The sequence below is a fragment of the Pimephales promelas genome, chromosome 21, assembly GCF_988280905.1.
Source record: "Pimephales promelas chromosome 21, fPimPro1.hap1.1, whole genome shotgun sequence".
NCBI lineage: Eukaryota > Metazoa > Chordata > Actinopteri > Cypriniformes > Leuciscidae > Pimephales > Pimephales promelas.
In genome coordinates this window covers 17,357,593-17,381,447 of record NC_142789.1, presented here as the reverse complement: position 1 = coordinate 17,381,447, position 23,855 = coordinate 17,357,593, and the positions used below count along the sequence as shown (strand labels likewise).

Below are 23,855 nucleotides of genomic sequence, written 5' to 3'. Positions count from 1 at the left end.
CCATATAAACTATTGACTTGTGTGAATGCAGAGCCAACATGTTCTATAGGTGATACAAGATGTCGGCTAAGGTCTTGACATGACGGAGGAGGAATTCAGTCTGGAATAAATTAGTAAATCACGACGCCGGATGCGAAAACTCTTATTAAGTAAACCACACTGAAGGAGAGCTATGTCGATTAGATGTTAAACAGGAACTATAAAGACATAAAGAGGTCAGAGGTACAGTAAAAACACATTTAACAAAATAACTGTTTTCTTTTTTTAGTATTTTAAATGTAATTTATTTTCCATTATGGCACATTAATCCATTTCTTCAGTCTTCAGAAATCATTTTAATTCACTAAACTCTAATTTAACGTTGGAAATTGTGATAAATTATCATGACCCAAATTTAAGCCCATCAAATATATGAATATACGAACATCTACAGTATTGTCCTGTATATAGCCACTTATTCCTGCAGTTTTGCGTATGTGTGTGTCGTGAGGTATGTGGCACCTCCGGTCTAGCTACTTTGAGTCACGCTCATGGCTCTCGACAGGAGGGGAGAGTGTGTTAGTGCGAACGCATTCATGTAAGCCAGCCGGAGGAATAATGTCTGCTGTCTAAACAGTGACCGTCACCATTACTGTTGTCAAGATGATGTCGTCAACATATTTCTACATCGCTTCAACCATATGGCCCACACAACATCACACAAACACAGTAAAACTTGCCTTAAATACTAAAATAAAGAAGTTTCCTGGTCCGCAGAGAGTTTTCACATCCTTTTCAAGCTATTCAAAGTGCTTGCATGAGCCATATAATTATCCATTATGGCGCATTTGCAGAAATCTTGAAGGGCTAAACACTATTTGTACCAGCTTACCGACTAACAAAAGATCACTGGCAAAAAAAAAGTTAAATGTGCTGGCCTGGAAATACAGACCCTGCTGGCCTGCACATATCCCATTCTCGTGCAAAGTGCAGAGTAAACGGAAAAAACTGAACCCAGTGCCACATCTTGTTTCCACAAAGCATTGTGGGCGAGTGTGCTTTGAGTGCAAAACATATACAGCTCGAGTTTAGGACAGGACTGCCCTTTAAGCGCAGACTCTGCAATGCTTTTTTCCCCCCTCCCTCTCTTTCTCTCCGTCTCTAAACGAATGTGGAAATGATCAGCGCAGGTGTTATTTTCCTGTGGCCCAAGCAGCTCTGCAGGTGGACTATATGCTTGTCACGCAGTCCATTATATCCCGCACATGCTTCCAACGAGGCTCTATAAGAGCATCAATTCAATAGCAAAAACATAGAATCTAAAAATGGCCCCCCATGGAGTCAAATGTACATGAAAAAGAGGTCTGTCAGGGTCTCACAGGGAAAGCGTCTCATCTTTCAACAATCAGCCGGACCGCACCGAACACGTGTGAACCGTACAATAGAACCGCGAGGGGTGATTGACCGAGTCGCGAATGAATGAACGAGCATGCTGGGAAAATGTGCCAGCTCTGAAACTTCGAACAGATCCAAGGGAGCAGAGGTGAATCTTCAGTAATCACTAACAAAGATTGGGTTCTCAGTGTCAGACAACCGACCTGAAAGTATGCAATGTAAATTTCAGGAGTTTTTTCTTTTTTTTTTACATCTGCTGCCGCAGCGATGCTCCGGTCGGATGGAGTCACGAGCGTTTGTGGACCAACATTGAGAAACAATAATCACATTTGAAATCTGGCACATTCAGAGTCATGCAGAGCTGTATCAGGGAACAGATTTCTCAAGTACTCACCATGGCCAGATGACAGCAGGGTATCTACAAGTGAGAGAAAACAGAGATGGTTAGAAGAAGAAATCAACTTTTATACACAACATAGATATTAGCAGCAAGTAGTACAAATCAACCGACATGATTCAGCACAACAAACCTTGGAAATATGTACACACAAGGTTTAACATAACATTTTACGACACTAATAGAGACAGATTTGATTTCCAATCATTGTGCTAGCCCAGAAAACAAATTTAGGTTCTGGGAACGTTAGTTTTTGGTTAAGGTTAAGGGAAAGTTCCCGGAACATTCTCCTTACGTTATAAAAATGGAACCAAAAAATAACATACATGGAATGTTCCTATAACGTTCTTGTTTGGTTCCCAAAAATGTAACCTCATGGGACCATTCGGGAACGTTAGGGGAACGTTCTGTGTTTGCTGGGATTATGGCTGGCCGACTAAGTCATTTGAGTCATTCATTTAGCCAATTAATTCAAAGACACTGATTTATTCATTAAAAATCAAGTCATTTTAACCCTCTGGGGCATTTTTAGTCCATTTTCTCTATTTTTACATTTGGGCTTACAGTATGAACTATGTGTAATGGAGATGGGACACTATGTGTTTGGTATCTATGGATTCAGAAGACCCTAAGCTAACATAAGCATGCATGTAATGTGTTTATAAAGGAAGTATGAGTGAAAAACATACAATATACTAGAGAATTTCAAAAACGGAAATTCAATTTTTGTCATTTATTTCTGAGAATCACACATCACACAACAATAGTGAACAGTTTTTGAACAAAAACTCTCTCTCTCTCTCTCTCTCTCTCTCTCTCTCTCTCTCTCTCTCTCTCTCTCTCTCTCTCTCTCTCTCTCTCTCTCTCTCTCTCTCTCTCTCTCTCTCTCTCTCTCTCTCTCTCTCTCTCTCTCTCTCTCTCTCTCTCTCTCTCTCTCTCTCTCTCTCTCTCTCTCTCTCTCTCTCTCTCTCTATATATATATATAATTCGTCTGTCTCTCTCTCATATAAATCTCAGCGCGCTCTCGCTCCATAAAGCCTTGTTTATACTCGACGCATCCGTTCGCTTTCTGTCGTCTCCTCCACTCAACACTGTTGTCATATCCCTTACTATATAGTTCCACCCCTTGCAAGGCTACAGAGTCCTCCGATTTGCTAGAATACGTCATTGTAACCTTCCCCTGATTGGGTAAGTAAAATATTTCTTCATCTGCAATTTTTCTATTGGTTGTTACTCGTGAATCTGACAAACAACATCGATTTCATTGGCATTTGACGTAGTGGTATTGCACAACAAGGAAGTGTGTATACAAGCTGGGTAAGTTATCACTGTTTTCAGCGGTATCTGAGGAAGATGGCAAAAAAGACCGCACCTCTCCACCATGAATAGTTTTTAAGATAAGTACACATTTGTAAAAGTGTGTCATTTTGGGCGGTACCGCCCAATCCGTCCCCAGAGGGTTAAATGAACGAGTCCTGTTGAAACACACTGATAAATTTGTTAAAACAACATTTATAGTTACTATTAAACCAGTAATATTACCTTCTTGCCAAATTACAGCCGATATTAAGTTTAGCACTCTTGCTTGTGTGATATTGCTTAATATAATAAATAACCCTGCGCTTAGACACTCAAACAGCCCTTCCAAGGCTATCCCCTTTAATTTCTGTTGTATATTTCTATGGAGATCCACTCCACTCTCTATGCAAAATAGGAAAGGGGAATTGAATTTTCAAACAGCCATCTCAAATGACTACATCGTCTTTGGGTTGAAATAAAGTTTTGTCTCAAAGTCCGTGCATTACTTCAACAGCGAGTACGCAATCCATGTTTCGAAACTTCTGCATGTGGAAAATCACGCACAGACAAAACTCAGAGTGATGTAAGTCGGTCTTCCAAACAATGTTCCTTTATTCTACATGAATAACAATTTCTCATTTATTCGGCATCTCATCCCCCACTGCTGTGAATTCAGGCAGTTCCTTTCTCCTCCCTAAGGCTTCACGCAGACTCATTGGCACACAATCTGGGCATTTTGGCATGGATGCAGACTCTAACGCTGTGTCTGAACTCTCGCCCATGCCTAAACCTTGTAGCGCTCACCAGGAGATGACTAACAATCACTGTTACGATTTCAGACTCCCAGCACGTACGGGGCAGGCTTAGCCAACTGTAAAACATCAAGGAACTTGCTTCTACCCTGAAAGAAGTCTTATACTTCCTTCATTTGAATAATGAACTGAGAAAGACTCTTTCGCTGATGATTCATTCGAGATGCAGACACACGTTTAGGTTCAATTAAGCAGCACCTGCCCGCAGAAAATAATTGTATAAAAAATGTTCAGCATTCCAAGGACCCACTCAGCCTTTCCTGTCTACACACTGTCTGTTCCCTTGAGTCACGAGCTCCCGTTATGTGTTTAAATCACTCTTGCTGGGTGACTATACATGCACTCTTTCATACATCTTCGAAATGGAAAGGTCATCGCAATTTATTTCTCTCTCTGAAAATACAGATGACGCCGCTTCATATTCAATAGTGTTTTCTGTCAATGCCTGCATACAGCACAAAAACCCAAAGTAAAGCCATTGTGAATGGTTCCAATGAACCGTGCAGAATTTAAGTTCTGCTTTACATCTCGGCACTCGGGTTTTGTTTAAATGTGAAAGGTCTCCAAAGATCCCCTGCAACACATTACTGAGCGCATTCTTGCAACAATACAGCGCCAATATAATTAAAATTGTGCTAATGAACAGGCAAATGTACCAAAAAAAAAATGAACGTTTCATTTTAAAGTGTAGAAGTAAAGCTCAATTCTGCAGGGTCTTGTTAAAACAAGCAGAGGGAGACAGAATGAGAAAGAAGATGATGCAAAGAAATGTATCTACCAACAAAACACTCCCACAACAAAAAAACATGAATAATTCATTCCACAAATGGCAACAAACAATATTGCGTTCCACATGGATTTCTGTATTAATTGGAGTGAGTGTAGTGAGAAGTAGAAATTTCCATGTTCCTCCATGTCGTTCTCCCTACTGGAGAGAAAGCCGGAAAGTTGGCTTCATACAAATTAATTAGTTGTCTGATTATGAAAAACAACAATGGACTTTATTGTTTTTGCTTGTTTTGATTAATTATTACTAATGGCTTGCGTGCAGAATAACAATGAGGTAAAACGCTCTTGATTGTTTAAATGAGCAGAAGTGCACTGCTGAAGGTTTAGGCCGTCAAAAGCAGTGCCGGCGAAACTAATCATAATTCTGGGGATTGCTTGTGTTGTTTGAGCTCCTATAGAGATGGAACATACATTGTTTTAATGTTTATTGTCACTATATTAATAGGAGATTTGAACCCGAACCTCCATCTTCAGCACATGTGTTTAAATCCTTTTTCCAATTTGGATAATGTATTCCGCCACAAAAATCTCATCTGGATAAATGCCAAAGTCAGATTGGAAAAATACAGTGTGTTTGTTTTAGTGAATTGCTGTTGTCTATTTCTGATTATTTATGTGCAACAGGGTTAAGTCAATAGATAATATACTTTACGCAAATATGCCAAAGTAGACGCGACTGAACATATCGTTGGACGTACTAAACACGTGTTCTTGTGCTGGTGGAGATAAACCTCAATACTCAAGGGGGCAGTAGTGTCCCCTTCAAATGTTTTTGCAACCACATTAAATCGTTAGTTCAGATGCTAACCTTAAACGGTATTATTATATATGTATATATGTGAGATTTTTTTTAAAACTGTTGCTCTGACAGTATTTGACCCTGCCAACTGGCTATAGAAGAAAACAATTTGTTAATGCCTAAAATAGCGACCGTTGTAGCAACCCTAAAGGTTCAATTACATTCTATTGTCAATTGTGATATATGAAGCACAGCTCACAGAGAAGTCCCTTTCAAATCAAGCAATTCTCTATTGGTCAACACTGCAATTCATGCGACAAAATGTACATGTATATCGTTAATTTCTGGCCTTAACCTGTTGAAAAAACAAAAACATTGTTTATCAGTATGTGTTTTGTTTTTAGATGTGTCTGTGCTTGTGTCCCCACCAGGCTTCTTAAAGGGATAGTTCACCCAAAATAAAAATTCTGTCTTCATTTACTTACTCTCAAGCTGTACATACTCAAAAAAAAAAAAAAAAGGAACTAGGAAGGTTGTGCACTTCACATACTTGCAATAATTGTGTTTTTTGACTTGAAATGTTTTTTTTTCTATTATGGTCTATGTAATTATGTCTCAACTTAACAGTACAAAATCCTAACACGTTGTTAAAACACAAACCATTTATGTTAAGTACAAAATTCTTACATCCAGAGGGAGGCACTATAGCGCGAGCCAACAGCCATTTTGCCCGAACTTAATTTGATTGTATTCAATCTGCTTAAATATATGTACAATTTAAGTTTACTTAATCCGTTTGTGTTGGATTACATGATTGATTGGTGTTGCATTAACTGAAACTGTGCGGTGCTTGTTAGTTCCCACTAAGCATTGCATATGGTGGAATTAAGAGAGAATAAAGGTTAAAACTAAGTGTTATTTTATGTTTATTTGAGAAATTTCGAAAAAGGGGAAGACTTGATAGTGTGTAATTGTGTTTAATGTTAAATTACATTGGAATTATTAGAACCATTACAATTGCAGCGGGTTACCATTGTGGAGAAGAGTGGAGCATTTGGTTTGGCTGTTGACTGAATTAATTATTTTCTACTGCTTTGGTTGAAGGAGCATGTAAATCTTAGCATTTAGGATGCTAATATATGCTACTGCTAACAAATAGCTAGCTATAGTCTATCAATATAATTATGTGATGCTAATATAAATTAAATACTAATGGATGAATGAATATAAAAATTACATGAATCATGTCAGGAAGCCTTTAAAAATTCGCGTTGAGACTACTTAAATTGGGTCGCTTAAAATTACTTAATTCAATGATGTTACATGAACAAATACATGTTTGTTTAACATAACCCATTTTTTTTAGTGCATCTGTATGAGTTTCTTTCTTCTGTTGAAGATATTTTGAAGAATATGGTTAACCAAACAGTTATTAGCCCTCATTGACTTCCATAGGGTTTTCTCTCCATTCTATAGAAGCCAATTTGGCCCATTGACTGTTTTGTTACCCACATTCTTCAAAATAAACTCGAAACTCTTACAAGGTTTGGAACAACTTGAGGGTGATTAACAGATGACAGAATTTTCCTTTGTGAGTGAACCACCACTTTAACTAGCCTAACCAGCACTGGTTTTGCTGGAAAATATGTTGTAAACGCTGGAGAGTTTGAGCTTGAGGATCTAGCTTTTGGATAATGCAAGGATAGCACAAACCATGTTCTATACTGAAGTCCAAAGAATATCACTTTCAGCCGAATAACCAGACTAAAGCCTCCATGCATCATCTCATATCTCTAAACCTCAGTTGTGGGCGCAGCCTCTTCACTGTCATGTGACACACCATAAAAGAGGTAATATCCTGTAGGTGTAACATGGTTAAATCCGTCCGCGTGCGACCGTAGAGCAGATCAGGAGGATTTCACACATTCAGTAAAGGTAATCGAAAAGAGTCTCCACAAACATACACACACATGGCAGAGGTAACAGAACAACAGAGGGATGCACGTACAGCACAAACAGATTGTGAGGGTAATTCAATTTCCTGCTGCAGCACTGAGGCTCAAATGGTCTCCATCAGTGGTTCAATCAGCGGCTGGTTCTGTAATTTCCCCAGCTGGACTCAGACCTCGCCTCATGCATTCAAGGGATGCACCCGGGCCAGCGCCGATACTCCAGCAAAATACTACAGTACAGTACTAGCACTTTAGACGATACAGTAGATGAATGATGTGAAAAGACAGCACATGATAAACCTGTTGTTTCTAAACAAAGGTGGATACACCCTTTACAACACATTAAAGGGACAGTGTTGAAAAAGTGTTGACCTGTGCAAATGTGTAATACTAAAGTGCTGAATATTTGTAGCAATATTGAATTATTATTATTTTTTTTTTACCACATTTTCAAAGAGAGGCATGAGGAGGCCTCTAACTGTAGCAATTGAAACAATTTATTTTATTTGTGAACTTCAGCTGTTCTCTATAATAATCTTTATTTTCATCAGTCATCATGCTCGGCAAACACTGTCACAGTCATGATGTACCTTTAATTTCCACAAGCTGATTGCTCATTAAAAAAAAAAAAAAAAAAAAAACCCACATCATCATGTTTTAGGCAATTTCAAATATGATTTCAGCATAATAAGTCATTTACTTACTTTTTGATTAGTCTTTTCCATTAACGCCAATTTTGTTCATTCAGACCAATGTGTGAACACGCACGAAAACAAGAGGTGGGATTTATGGCATTAACCAATCATATCCAATCATCTCTCATGTGACTTTCCCCCATTCATTCTCGATTAACCTGCCTTCCTTGCCTCCTCAGAGGAAATGCCCGATACATACATATTTTATGATATCTGGCAATTACGTTTAATACAACAGAACTCAGCAGCAATGCGATTAACAAGTTGAATTATTAAATTATTAAAACAAATCTGAGCTGAAATATACATCACATATAGCATAACCTGTTTTAATCAGTAAGACTATATTATTAAAAGCCTTGTGATTTTCAGCACAAAGGCCTAACTAGACACAACTGGTGCTGATCCAGACTTTTGGATTCAATAACTTCTGCAAATTAAGAGAACATAGACGTCTGACCATATGGCTCGCTGATTTTTGGACGAAAGTAAGCATAAATTCTTGCAAAGCTAAGATGCTCATAATATGCCTGCTTTGTCAGGAGCAAATTAATGCACTGCTGGTAAGATATTATTCTTTTTTTGGGGTAAGAAACTGCTGATGAACAATATTTATGAGTAAATCAACTGAACCTCATGTTATTAAGTTTCATCTATGAATGCAATATCACGCTCCCTTAGTGCAGTTTTCAAGATCTAAGAAAAATGTGAGATAAGAGATACATTTTATTGCATCAGTGTTGACTGGTGGCAAAAATGCTTTCCTCTTCTTCTTAGGAGAAAATATTTGTGTTTTGATGTCCGTACTGAACATCAACGCATTTTGGCAACACTAAATATTTCCACTCGTTTTTTTTTATATGTGCTTGCATGTTTGTTTTTATGAGAGTGTTCTGCATATCATTGGCTAATTAGAAATGAAGGGTAGTCAGGCACAGTTTGTGGATAATCACTGTTGGTGTCAAAGCAGCACTAACTGAGGTAGATTGTTTTGTTTAATTTTTTTTAAATGCAGTGCTCTTTGTGCTGTTAAACAGAGATGCAAAAATGCATCTGTGTTTGAAAGGTATATTTTGGTCTGTCAGAAAAGAGGTTAACACACACGTTTACACACACTGAAACACAAAATTCTCTCGAACAGAGAGAGACCAAGGGCTATAGGGGGCCCACAAATTCATCAACAGATTCTGTTATACATAATCATTGAATTGTTTTTCACTCATTAAACAATTGGATGAGAGTCAATAGTCAAATATCTTAATGTCACTGTTACACTGTAAAAAAAATATTGGTTGGTTTAACTTAAAAATGAAGTAACCTGGTTGCCTTAAAATGTTAAGTTCATTGAACTGAATCAAAAAAAAATTGATTTAAGCATCAGAAACTCAAAATATTATGTTATCTGAACTACAAAAATGATTTAAGTTGATTTGACCAAAGAAAAAATGTTGTGATTACAAATCATGAAAATATTTTTTACAGAGTTTATAAGTGGATGATTTTGTATTTATCCACTGCAAAACACCACTTACACTACTTTTAAATATAAAAGTTGGTATTTAGAACGTTAAATATAACTTTCTTTATTATAATTATTTTATGGAACAACAACAAATTAATAAATATATATTCTATGTTTTAATGATAACAACAAACAAATAAATTATTATTATTTCATTAAATAACAAATTAGAATGTATAAATATTCCACATTAAATAATATATAATAATGATGATAATATTAATATTTTATTCAACATATTATATTAAATATATTGTAATATACAGTTCCTTGATGATAATAACATTTATTTTCATTTGTAAATAAGCTATTATTAGTATTTCTGCCAGGATCACTATCGTCAAGACAATTGACAATTAGCATTCAGTTTGGATTAGCCGTAAACAGAAAAGAACCAACATGAATGTATTGCAGATATCATTCATTTCAATATTTTAATGTCCAACATATTTCAGGAATTCAAAGGTGAATCCGAATGCCAAATCCTGACTGGACGAGAAGCTGGGGATGGAGGCGGCTAATTAGCTCCAGAGAAACGTGATAGCTCCTGATAATACTGAAGGAGCTTATATATGGACGCTGTAATAGGCGTCATATTCCTATAGGTAGACATGGATCAGCGGAGAGTCAGTTGATGCGAGCTTGATTAACGTGACCTGCCAGAACTCCAGGTTTACTGTCTTTCTAAGTTCACTGCAAGCAAGCTTTACATTTACAATACAGGCATATACATAATTCAACATCGACATCACAAATGTATCATATTTGCTCATCAATATTAATTGTAAGACATTCCATCCATTAGTCATAACTGATTTTGCTGAAAGGCATTTGTTAAGTAAGCACATCCTACAATTACAGCTGAACCTATTTATTTATTTGTGCCTTGTGAACTCAAGTGACGGCTCTGCGATTTCCACTACAGATTGAACTGGCATTTTACACAGCCAGCAAAGCCAAACAACACTCGTAAAATATAATGTTAATCTTCCAAATCATGATGCAATGGATGAACTTCTCAAATTTGGGGAGGAAACAATCAACCGGTTAAATTGGTTGCTAAGGTTGATCGTCATCACATCAGTTAGTGCTCAAGGTAAAACAATGACACAGTGTCTCTGCGGTGGCTCACAGTCAGTAAACGATTGCACATACATGCATATTCAGTCTTATTTCTGCGTCTCAGTCACTTTCTCTCTCCCTGCCCTGTCTTTTCTCTCTTCCTTCATCATGCAGTCGGAGCCTGTGGGCACAGTGTGGGAGATAGTGCAGTAAGCTCTCCTCTCCTCGCTCTAATCTCATTTCCCACTGCCTGGATTAAACAAATGTCTGTCATTACCGCTCACTGGTGGAGGGAAGGAGGGTTTAGGGTCCACAAGAGCGGCAGAGAAAAAGGGGAGGGTGGGAGTGACAGAACGGCAGAGGGAGAGAGAGAGAGAGAGAGAGAGAGAGAGAGAGAGAGACAGAGAAATGGAAAATAAAAAAGGCAAGAGCAGGTACTAAAGAGACCATCAAATGAGGAACCCAGGGAGATAGCGAGAAATTGAGACAAAATAAGAGCGAGTGATGGAGCGGGAGAGTGAGAGGGAGATATTTTAAGAGCAGTCTTCTCTTACTTTCGTCAAACCACTCACTCTAACTGCCCACAGATGAGCCGCAGCCATAACAGGACCAAACAAAGCTGGATAGAGCTGCACAACATTGAAAAAAAAGATATTGTGATGTACTTTTTCATATATATATATATATATATATATATATATATGTGTGTGTGTGTGTGTGTGTGTGTGTGTGTGTGTGTGTTGAAATGACTTGAATATTTGACTTGAATACTTGACTATAGAGTAATGAGTGCGATTTTGTTAGAGTGTGAAATACAAATAATTTAGTTAAAGTAGTTCTATTTTTTTTTTAAACTCTTCCCCATCAGCCAGCCACCACAGCGTTTTTGATCATTTTTACAAAAATGTTATGGCCCCCAAATATTTTTAGTGGATCAAGTCAATCAACACCTCAAAAGCTCCACAGTCCTAAAGCTCGTCCTGGGTTTCAGTAATATTAGTTTTAATTTATGTTTAAAGGGATAGTTCACTTTGAAATGAATTTTTGATATGTTTTAGCTTACCTCAAGGGCATCCAAGATGTCAATGTCTTTGTTTCCACAGTATTTTCGATTTTGATATTTTTAGGTCAAACCGTTCTTGTCTGTCAATCATATAATGGAGGTCTATGGGGTCCACCTCAAAAAAAAAAACATGCACAGATAAGTCCAAATTAAACATGATTTAATGACTAGTAAATATAAGTACACACTGATGGCCTAAGACACGAAACGAGCGGTTTGTGTGAGAAAACGAACAGTATTTATATAGCTTTTACCTCTTGTAATCACAGTCACGTCCAAGTACTCTGAGGGCAAGGGCGCTTCTGTCTGCACAAGACCCGGAAAGCCACGGAAGTGGCTGTGGTTACAAGAGGTAAAAACGATATAAATACTGTTCTTTTTTTCACACAAACCACTCGTTCCGTGTCTTAGGACATCAACGTGTACTTACATTTATGAGTCATTAAATCATGTTTAATTTGGACTTATCTGTCCATGCTCTTTGAGGAAGACCTCATAGACCTGACTGACAGACAACAACGGTTTGACCAAAAAATATCAAAATTGAAAATACTGCGGAAACAAAGACACCTACATCTTGGATGCCCTTCAGGTAAGCTAAAACATATCAAAAATTAATTTCAAAGTGAACTATCCCTTTATTGTTGATGATCGAATTATTTTACATGATATTGCTTGTTTTTGCATTTTCTTCACCTGTGTTTTTATCTAGGCATTCTGATGTGTAATGGCGCCCCCTATTTTAACAGTGAAAACACGGAAAGCCAGAAAATTCCGTCAATGGCGGAGTAAGATTTAAGTTAGGATTACTCTTTACAAGTACTAATTGATTTATGAAAAATGCAGTATTTTTTTTAATTTAAAAAAAATATATATATTATTATTCATGAAAATAATTCACAAACCACAAGGTATTTCACACAGCTAAAACTAATTATGGACTTTAATGAAACAATATCGGAACATTTTGAAAAGGAATATTTTAAACAATTTTTACATCTCATGCCTCCTTATTAAGAAGCACTCATACTCATTAGATATATTGCATTTACATTATAACACCTCCGTCTGAGCAGATTACCTCAGTACCTGATTACATAATCAGAAACAGATTTGAATTGGTTCATTTGAAGCTTTCTATAAAACATGAACATCACGTAGGCTATTTAATACAAATATTATATAAAGCATTTAACTGTAAAATTACAATACTAACATTCATGTGTCTTCATTTTCAAATGTTAATTCTTTCATTTTGCCAGGTTTACGCCAAATGGATGCAAGCACCGCCAATGTCAAAGTGAAGCTCGGCACTTTGCATGCGGGCAGATCGTGTATCTGTGGGAAAGCAGTGTAATTCTGGAACTGATAGGGCATTTATTTATTTAATTAAATCCCAGTCTGACAGATTTTGAAATCACACTAAGCCATACCATGATATCAATGTTATTTTCGTGCAGCCCTAGCACAGAATAGAAAAGAGACTGAAACGAAGAAGAAACAAAGAGGTGACAGTAAGACAGAGAGCGAAACGACAGTCACAGTCACCCCTCTCCCCCCCGTCGCTAAGAAAAAATTGCCAGTATGTGGTAACACTGCATCAAAAGACCCAGTGGCAAGCCTTCCACCATCATCAACCAATCCAATGTCTTTTTCATTGAAAAGAAAGCAACTCTCCCACTATCAGTGCGTAAAGAGCGGTTATGCAGTCAATGTGCACCTAAAGCCCAAAGGAGGTCTGTTCCACTGCATCTATACTGTAGTTAGTCCACTTGGGGTTCATTTCAACATTACTGTCCCCTTTTCACCTGCGGTCTGTTTACAGCCCGCTGGCGTAGAGACGTTGTCAATCCTGATAGAGTTTATATTCCATATTTCAAAACAGACATTTAGATCCACAAAGGGCCCATTGAGGCTGAAATGGTGTGAATCCATTTCACCACAGGGAGGGGGCGGGCGACATATTCATCCTCCCCACCTCCGTCTGGTTTATTACAGCGCACCAGACTGGCTGGAGGTCCCGGTTGATGGACCTTTAAGTGTTTAGGACTACGAGAGCAGAAATAATTTCCCTCTGAGGGAACGCTCGCTCCAGGTCAGTGAAAGGTAGTCTGACCGCGTATGACTCACAAGTGGTTTTCTTTTTCCACAGCATTCCAAACACAATGGTCTGTGAAGCCAGAAGCACACACGGAAGCGGAATCATTCGACTTCATTTCGCTATTTAGATCTCGTCGGGGAGTCTAATCAGCGGTAATCTCGTCAACCAAATTACTGACAAAAATGTTTATTGACAAATTATTTTTTTTTTGTCAGTGATAAAGAATCGTGGCATGCTATTGACGGAAATCTGGTGTGAAGAAACAAAACTGAACGATATTAAAGAAAATGTTGTCATCATTTACTCGCCCACATGCCATTCTAACTCAGTAGCATTTTCTTGCTTCTCTGAAACACAAAAGGAATTCATGCAAAATGTCCTTAGGCACGCCTTTTATATGTTGAAAGTGGATAGGGATTTAAAAAAAGTACCAGAAAATAAATATAATATAATCATTTGCTTTCATCGATTTAAATGCATCATGACACAAGCTATCACACAAATAACTGGTAAGATTTGGCAAAAGTACAGTAAAAACTTGGTCATGCAAAAAGAAAAAAAAAAAGTTCAACATAGTGTTATAATAATTTATTTATTTTATTTTTTATTTTTTTTTGGAGCTTGCAATTTAAAATCCCAGAGCGTCAATGAATAGAAAAGCTGCCTTAGGATATTCTTCCTTTGTGTTTTTGACAGAAGAAAGAAAATAATACTCGGTTAGAATGGTATGGGGTGAGAGAATGATGACAATATTTTCATTTTGGTATGTACTATGCCTTAAACAATCCACTAACAATGTTTTTATAGATTTCACACAGAAACAACTGATCCAAATAATCCAATCATAGCATGTTGCATATTGATTCACTTGATCTGAAAGAGCTGAACAGCAGTGAACTCATCCGTACTGATTAGTTTGCTCAAACACATCCTTTATACAGTATGAGATTGAATTGCCCATATCCACAACATAAACATGAAATTACAATTTATATGCAATACTACATCTACATTAACAATAAATGCCTGGGTGAACTCACATATTCTGCCTATAACTTAGTTCATCTCGCACTGTGAATACTTTGTTGCAGTAACAGTGCACGTATAATGCAATACCCAGAACATGGAGAATGATGTTTGATGATGCTTTTATACATTAGAAAAAGACCTTAATATTGACCAACTTACATTTTAGGCACAGTAGTGTCAGGGTTATATTTAAAGGGATAGTTCACCCAAAAGGGAAAATTCTCTCACCAATTACTCGCCCACATGTTGTTCCAACCCCTTAAGACGTCCGTTCATCTTCAGAACACAAATGAAGATCTTTTTGATGAAATCTAGAGCTTACTGTATTCTCTGTTGACATCTATAACTACAAAAAGCTTCAAAAAGTTCATAAAGAGGTCGTAAAACGAATCCATCTAAATTAAGCGGTCTAGACTTGATCGCTTTATATGATGAACAAAGTTAATTCAGGTTTTTGAACAATTTTGAAAACTTTTTTTTTGAAAACTTTTTGAAGCATCAAAGTGATAGCTAAATAGCTGTCAAGTGAGGAACATAAAGCTCTCAGATTTCACCAAAAAGATCTTCATTTGTGTCCCAAAGATGAAAGAAAGTTCAGGAGGACTAATCGATGAGACAATTTTCACTTTTGGGTGAACTATCCCTTTAAGTCTGTTTAGGCAAGGCAAGTTTATTTATAGCACACACACAATATGCTCACACAAAAGATGCTTTCCAACAGGTGTTTTACCTTTCGTTGTAAAACTGTAGACCTATTTTTTCCGAACGCCGTACATTCTTCCGTTGAGAGCTTGAATAATAGACACTCCAGCCCAGTTGGTGGCGTTAATGTACCTTTGCCAATTGCAAGCAAAGCACTTGTATAGAGTAGCCTACGATACCGCGACGGCATAAGACTACAGAAAGAATACAAACAACCCCATTTCCGTTTCCGGCGGCGGAGAAATACCATACATCGCAGAACATACATTACAAGTCAATGGATGCAGTTGTACAAAAACTATTATAAAACCTGTTGGAAAGCATCTTTTGCAGCGATTTTTGTGTGAGCATATTTGTTAGCACATATTTCATACACAATGGTAATTCAAAGTGCTTTACAAATAATACAGTAAAATCATCAAAACAAATAATAATTAAAACAGTTTAGAATAAAAAATAAAAATAAAGTACAGTAGCTTCGTTGTGTTCATTTACCGTTCCTGTTTTGCCTTGTAGGCTCTCATAGTCGTTAATGAGTTGTTAATAAGTTAAACACCTGTCTGTTGATTCTCCTCCTTTGTACACAGTACAACATAAGCCTTCAGTTCATTCAGTTCTTTGTTCGGTCTTATTTATGTTTAGGCGGTTGTGTTTTTCTGTGATTAACCTGCGTGTTCGCCATTAGATGGTGAAATAAAGACGTTTATAAAATAAAGATGTTTATTATCCTACGTTGTGCACTCATTACAGCCAGCAACTCGTAACATATATTGCCAATTACCTGGTTTGTTTGCACTCAGTCAATACAAATATTTCCAAACAATTATTATTATTATTATTATTTTGCATAAACGACCAACACGTAGTAGTGGATTCGTTCCTGAAGGTTTTGAGGTTTTGACCCATTCATGTTTCGTTCTTGAATGAATCGGCATATTTAAAGGAATAACGGGCATGAAGACCACTAAAAATAATAATAATATCCACATGATTATTATTATGATGCTTAAAGTAATACATGTTTTACAGTATGTTACACATTTATGAATATTATCAACTAAAATTCTGTTCTGGTCGACTAAAATGATGACACTTCAAACTACAAATGTACAAAATAGTGACTCAATTTGCAGAAAAAAAACAAACAACTAAAACAGAACAAAAAATCAAATTTCACACAACAAGGCAGAGACAAACTCTGACCACTAGCAATGAAGCATGTCAAAAGTCCTTATGAAAACTTTACCGAAACCCATTTAACAAGTACAGGGGGCAACGTCGCACCAATCTTCTCCACATGATCACAATGCCACATCTAATTCTTTATTTTTATGCCTGATTCATTGACTGTGGGATCCTGTTCCTCCAATGTTCTCTTCCTTGCTCTCTTTCAGTTAGCACCTCCTCTTAAATGGCTAGAAATCCATTGCCCTGCTTGTGCCTGTCCCAACGGGCTCTGCACTGATTTTAATGAACAGGATGGAGTGGATGAAGAGAAAGAGAGAGCAAGAGAAAAAGCTGCAGGCTGCAGAAAGATCGTTAGAGCTTTAAGCTCCATTTCAAGACCTCCCTTCCGAGGTCTTGCGGCTCTCGCTTTCTGTCTTTCTCACTGGTCATGATGAAAGTGAAACAGAAGTGCTGAATACGAAGAGCAATTTGGAGAACAGAAGCGGAAAACAAAAGCCGCGAGTAGCCCGAGGACATTACATTGGCCTTTGAGCAGGGCAGCAGTTCACACTTTTAACACAGCGTCCTCAGATCATAACAGAGCACGTTTTTCTAAAACAAGATGTGACGATCTGTGTCAAAGTGTGAAAATCCAAAACATTGTGATTCAAAACACAAATGCAAACTGTTATAGAAAAGAAGCTGCCAGGATAAGTGCAAATCAGACAGACTCCAACATGTGAGAACTGCAAATGTGAGAGGACAGACGATTTTCAAAGCATATTTCCAGTTCAGAAGATTCAATGAAACCCTATAACAACCACTTAAGATCATCCACCTTGGACGGACAAATGTTCAATAAGAGTTTCAACAAGATCAGTTCAACAAGATCAAAATACGGTATTATTATTATTTAAATAGCGATGGTGCGAACAAAATCGATCAAAACATGTCTTTTAAATGGACTCCATTCCAATTCTTTTATTCTCCTTTCGCTTAGGGTTTAAGTTTGCTTGGTGTGTTACAGTTGAGTCTGATGTTCTTTTTAAAGTGTGTGATTGACAATACAAGGATTTGTCTAGTATTTGACTATGTATTCTGTTCTGACTAACAGCAGTATACCCAAACATTTAAATAAAATAATGAGCAATATGCATGCTGTTGTTGTCAAATGTGTTTGTGATATTTGATAATTATTTCATAAAACAGAACAATACCTTAAATGTTAAGCAAACTACATTTTAGACACAGTATTGCAAGTTGTCTGGCTTGTTTTCGCTTTAACACACACACACACACACACACACACACACACACATACATATATATATATATATATATATATATATATAGGGGCTGGTTAACGATTAATCACATCAAAAATAAAAGTTTGTGTTTACATAATATATATGTGTGTGTAGTGTGTATAATTATTTTGTACATAAATACACACACATGCATGTATATATTTAAGAAATATTTGCATGTATATACTTTATATATATTTATACATAATTTATATTATGTATAAATATAAATATTGGATATATTAAGAACACATTTGTCTTAAATATATACATGCATGTGTGTGCATTTATATATACAAAATAATTATACACACTACACACACATATATTATGTAAACACAAACTTTTATTTTGGATGCAATTAATCGTTGCCCAGCCCTATATATATATATATATATATATATATATATATATACATACATATACACACACACACACACACACACACACACACACATCCAAACAAGCTATATCTGAAACATTGCGCGTATCCGATCAACATACTGGTGTTTCATTCCTGAATGAATCAGCAGTTTTGAACCAATCAGTGGTTTTGGACAAATTGCTGTGAATCATTCAGTGAATCGTTTGAATGAATTATTCATTGTCTCACTAATGAAAACAAAATGGCATACCATTCCCAAAGTACCCTTAAATGGTGCAAAAATGTAGTTTGGAATTCGTCCCTGTTTTTGTCATGAATCAGCTATTTTGAATGATTCCATTGAAAGAATGATTCAATGACTCACTCAAAGACAGCCGTCTCGTTGAATCAATGATTTAAAAACAATAACGTACGTCATTACGCCACCTGCAGAAAGACTAGAAAAACAATCCCGACCAATATAAAGTATATTAAATCATATTATTATATTATATTGTTGCAATTATAGGTGTGGGTGCAATTGTGTCTGCTATGTTATAAATAGATTTGACACTGATAATGACTGTTACAATTATCCCTGCTCTTTCCAACAAGGGTAGTTAAGGATCAGTGCTGGTGTCCAGAAGGTTGCTGATTCATTCCCTATAAGGACCCATTAGCATTGTGCCCTTGAGCAAGGCTCGAGGAGGACCGATCCTATTATAACTTCATAGCAACATCACATGGAGTTCCACCAGTGCTGGTCATGCAAGACTCATAGCATATTGTTCATACTTTTTATCATCCTACTGTACACTCAGCAATCTTTCATGATGCAGTATGTCTATGGCATTTGGCCCATCATTAACATTTTCCAAATAGCCATAACCTTTGCAGGGAAGATTATAGTGGAGAATACAGAGGATACAGTACCTCCTTACAGTCCGCTCAAAGTCAATATATGCTGATCTGGATAAAATGTAAAGAAAGGCTCTCTCTGAGAATGGCTTTGTGTGTGAGTTTCTCTGATGTCTCTATATGTGAGATGGGACCACTGTGTCTTCTCTTAAAGCACACAAGCCCTTGACCAAGGCCAGATTTTCTAATCCTCTGCACATTGCACACAGCCGGTCAATGGAGCAGATAAATCAGGAAAGTGTGAACAGAGTTTAAAAATTGACATTTACTTAACTTTCTGAAAACTTACAGAGGTTGGGAAGAATCCACGAAGCAGTGCAGAATCAAGGGCATTATTTTAAAACGACTCGCCTTTTTCAAATATTATCCGATAAAACATTTCTGGGGATCCGATCATGGTATTTTGGGATAAAGATAAATTGTGTGAAAGTCTGAATATTTGATATTGCGCATGAGGCAATGATGTGTGATGGTAATGATTTTAAAAGTTAGCAAGGAGTTGCAAAAAACATGCAATGGGCTCAGATTGGTTAGTTTCGGGCGGTGTGTTGTGATTGGCTAAACTGTGTAGCATTGCCTGGATACTTCAAGCCCATTACCTTTACAGGCGAAAGTTGCATATGTGTTCCTGTCATGTACATAATGGTGTGGATACTGCAGTAGCCTATCATTATGAGCCAGAATCAGACCCAGAAAACAGCGATGATCTTAAAAAAACGTTTCTGAATGGTAATTTGCCTATCATTTTTTTTTTTTTTTTTTTTTTTTTACTTTATACACATTTGTAGTCGAACTGACAGGCTACTACATACACAAACAGTGTTGACATTGGTTTATGTTCTTCAAATTGAAACATAACGTCATAATGTATATATATATATATATATATATATATATATATATATATATACGTTTGTCGTAAACATAAAATAGCATAACTAAGTGGCCATAAAGCCAGCGCTGGCACGAATAAAACTAAAACATTACGTCTGAAATACATTTAAAATTATTATGTCTTACACCGTGTCCTAACTACACATGACGCAACGCCGCGACACGCGATAAAAGGTATCTTTTCCATGTTAATCAGAGTTTTCGTCCAAACCAGACGCGACGGTGACAAGCAAAGTTTCTAATATAGAAACGGTTCCTATTTCTGTGACGTCGCGGCTGACAGATCCGCCCACACAGAGATCTCATTGGATGGAAGTTCTGCGTGTAGGTCGAATAGGTCACTGTGCCACAAGTGATAACGGAATTTACCTCAGATTTTGAAAGCATATAATATAGAGTTCAAAATGAATTCTATGCAAACATAGGGTTAGGGTTAGGGTTAGGGTTAAGGTTAGGGTTAGGTTACTTCACTTCATAACAAAATTAGTCAATGAGTATATTTTGTTAATGTTTTGATTTTTAATAATGTTATTTCTTGATTTGATTATGTCCTTACCCATTTCCAATGCGAGTGCGGGCCAGCAGTGCGCTTTCACAGAGAGACTCCGCCCACACGCTGTTCTGAATGGCTGTGATTTTTGATTGACGTGTGGCGTCTCACAATTCCGTCACGTCTAGTGTGGACAGACACACTTGCTGCCACTGGAATTTTATCGCGTCGCATGTAGTTAGGTCACGGCGTTACTTACAGGTTGTGGCCCAACAACTGCTGCCTCTGGTTTTAAAGTTGGAACTGCTTCATTTTTTAGTAACAGTTTCTTGTTGAATCCAGCATTGAATTCGTGGAGATTCTGGAAGCTGTCTTTTGTAAAATGCGCAGCACAGAGAGCTAAATTACGATTGTAATTTTCAGGAATATAATCAAACATAAATTGTATCCATTGTTGACGAACTACAACATCCGTGGGAAGCCCGAACACAGAAGACCTGACAGCTGGGTGAAAATAACACACTTTGATATGGCCATGCCCCTTTTTTGCATATTCTGGAGGGAGGGTTGATGCAAATTTATGGGTTACGTAAAAAACCCGTTGTAGTCCCATTAGAGTCATTTTGTCGGCATTAAACTTCCTGATTTTTATAAGACGATATCTCTGCTTAGACTGAACTTTCAGCGCTGCAACTTTGCAGATACTGTTCATGCACCAACAGAAACATTACACACTATTTAAAATGAAAAAAGTGAAATCGCAATCAACCACCCCTTTAAAATGTAATGTTTTTGCTACAAAAATATTCACAGTTTGCAAATGAAATAAATAAGACTATTTTTGTAAGAAAATGTATAAAAAGTAGACTATTCCAACCTTTGTGATTATTATTAGATAGTTATAACCCAATTATAGAAAAATTCAAGCAAATTTAACACATACGATTTTTTTATTTTTTAAATAATTATCTTTTGCTCACCAAGGGTGTATTTATTTGATCAAAAATTGAAAACTAATATCATCTATTTTTCAGAGTAATCCCTGTGATGGCAAAGCAGAATTTTTCTTCAGTGTCACAAGATCCTTCAGAAATCATTCTTGCTCCTCAAGGAACATTCCTTAGTATTATCATCAATATTAACAACATTTCCTCCATTCTTTGAAGAAAAGCATACGCTGAAAAGTACAGCAATATAAAACCTTTTCATCAACCTTTGGATCAATTGCACGTATCACTTCCGAAGAGAAGTATATTAAATAAAAGTACATTTGAGAATGGTTTGTCTTTATAAAATAATAAAATGGGACAGAATTCTTCCGTCTAATTGTAAAATCCCCCATACATGGGCTGAAAACTGTTTTTATGAGTACTTGGTTCTCCTATGAAAATCTTTTATGGGTAATAAATAAATGTGCAGCAAAGAAGGAAATTGAAATCATGATTTTATAAGCTGAAATCTAATTATGGGGTTTTGTGTTATCTGTGACTCTGCATGCCTTAGTTTTTCCTCAGCCTTGACAGGACCATTAAAACACAAGCGACCAAAAACATTAACGTTTTGATGTAGTAAGGACATGACAGGTTATGATTACATTTTATCCTTAGAAAGGGAAAGTGAGAGAGAGATGGCGCGGCTTTAATTAACAGTAATGCTGAAAGAGAACAAAGAGGTAACAAACAGTTTGTTCATCTCAACCTCTGCATATTTTCTATTTTGTTTTCGCAGGTCTCGTGGGCTGTTACCTGTTTTCTTAGACAATAAGAAGGTTAATTGCTCACTTATGCTGCAACTCTCACATACAGTGGTGTACAGTCGACGAGGGCGGTCGACAAAAGGCCGTGAACGCATTCCTGAATTTTACCTCAAAATCAAGAGGCCTTTTTCTCATTTTTTGAAACTATGTGGATGGTATAAATAATTTATAACACCAGACTGCTGTTGCGTTGTCTTCGGTCCTGTGGGAGAAACAGTTCAAAGTAATAAAGCCGGAGATAAACGCATAAGATTGAATGCATTTATTAAAAGCCCTCAGAGTGGGAAAACAGCCTTGTTCTGCAATGGTCTGTGTTGCAGTTCTGAAGGCCTTTGAAGTACAACTCCTGGCATTTTCCTCCTAAAATAACTTCTTCATCTTTATCTGTGTTCCCTCATGTCCATTGAGTCCACTAGAAAGAGCCCAACACACACACACACACACGCACGCACAAGCACACTCACAAAAAGCGTAATGACTTCTTTTGAGATCCAAAACAGGTAATTTTTCCCTCAATTTTGAACATATTGTGGCCAACATTTCAAATATCAGTCCGCCAACACAATAATTTTTCTGGAAATAATGACAGCTATCATTCTGCATGTGGATGCGTTCTCAATATTTATTTAAAAAAAAAAAAACACCCTCTCTTCGTGAGTTATATAAACACAACTATTATGTTTTTTTCACATGAATGCAAAAAGTAGAAGGTTAAGCTAAGACTAATACAACTAATAAAGGGGAACGGCAACATCACAGCAAACATTTGCTGAAGCATCTCGGAGGCATTTCATCAACAAGACTGCTAATAAATTATTAACCTCGTAATGAATATATTGCTGTGAGGATTATGCAAACTTCCAACAAAGCCACAGTGAACTGCAATGCATCCTATTATCTTTCCGAAAAAACACATGAATATATTTCTTTTTGATCTTAGACGCCATCGTTCCCTGGGAGAGGAACGAGTGCCACCCAAGCACCTGGGTTGGTCGTGGAAGAGATAAACTGTATAAGTGGAGGCCATACTTAAGTGCTGTAGTACTTTTTTTTTTTCTTTCATCTTAAAAACGGCAAACCTTTTAAACATTTCGAGCAGTGTTGAAGCTTGCCAGAACACAAAACCGCACGCACCTGACACACAAAGTGAGGGTGATGAAAAGAGAAGGGGATGAAAGCCTCCCATGACTGAAGGCGATCAGAGGGACAAAACTGAATTTCAGAAATAGGAGAAGACAAAATGAGTCCGTTTCAAAACTCGAGCCTGCATGGTTTTGAGTAGCGATTTTAAGACCACTGAAGGAACTGAGACAGTTTTTTTTTTTTTTTTTTTTTTTTGTTTGGCAGGATTAAACCAGCACAGATGTGTTTAAAGTTACATTAGTGAATTAACCACTACTTTAAGTGAAGGACACAAACTGTC

The 23,855-nt window shown here is 36.9% G+C and overlaps 1 protein-coding gene across 2 annotated transcripts in view; it reads right to left on the bottom strand.

The window, feature by feature from the left end:
• The window catches only part of cdh4 (cadherin 4, type 1, R-cadherin (retinal)), a 258,635-nt gene that overhangs the window by 153,432 nt on the left and 81,348 nt on the right, over window positions 1-23,855 (bottom strand). For both annotated transcript variants that reach the window (XM_089125292.1, XM_089125293.1), the window contains one exon: window positions 1,769-1,792. In XM_089125292.1, coding sequence (XP_088981418.1) covers window positions 1,769-1,792 — 24 coding nt within the window. The remainder of the gene's footprint in view (window positions 1-1,768; window positions 1,793-23,855) is intronic.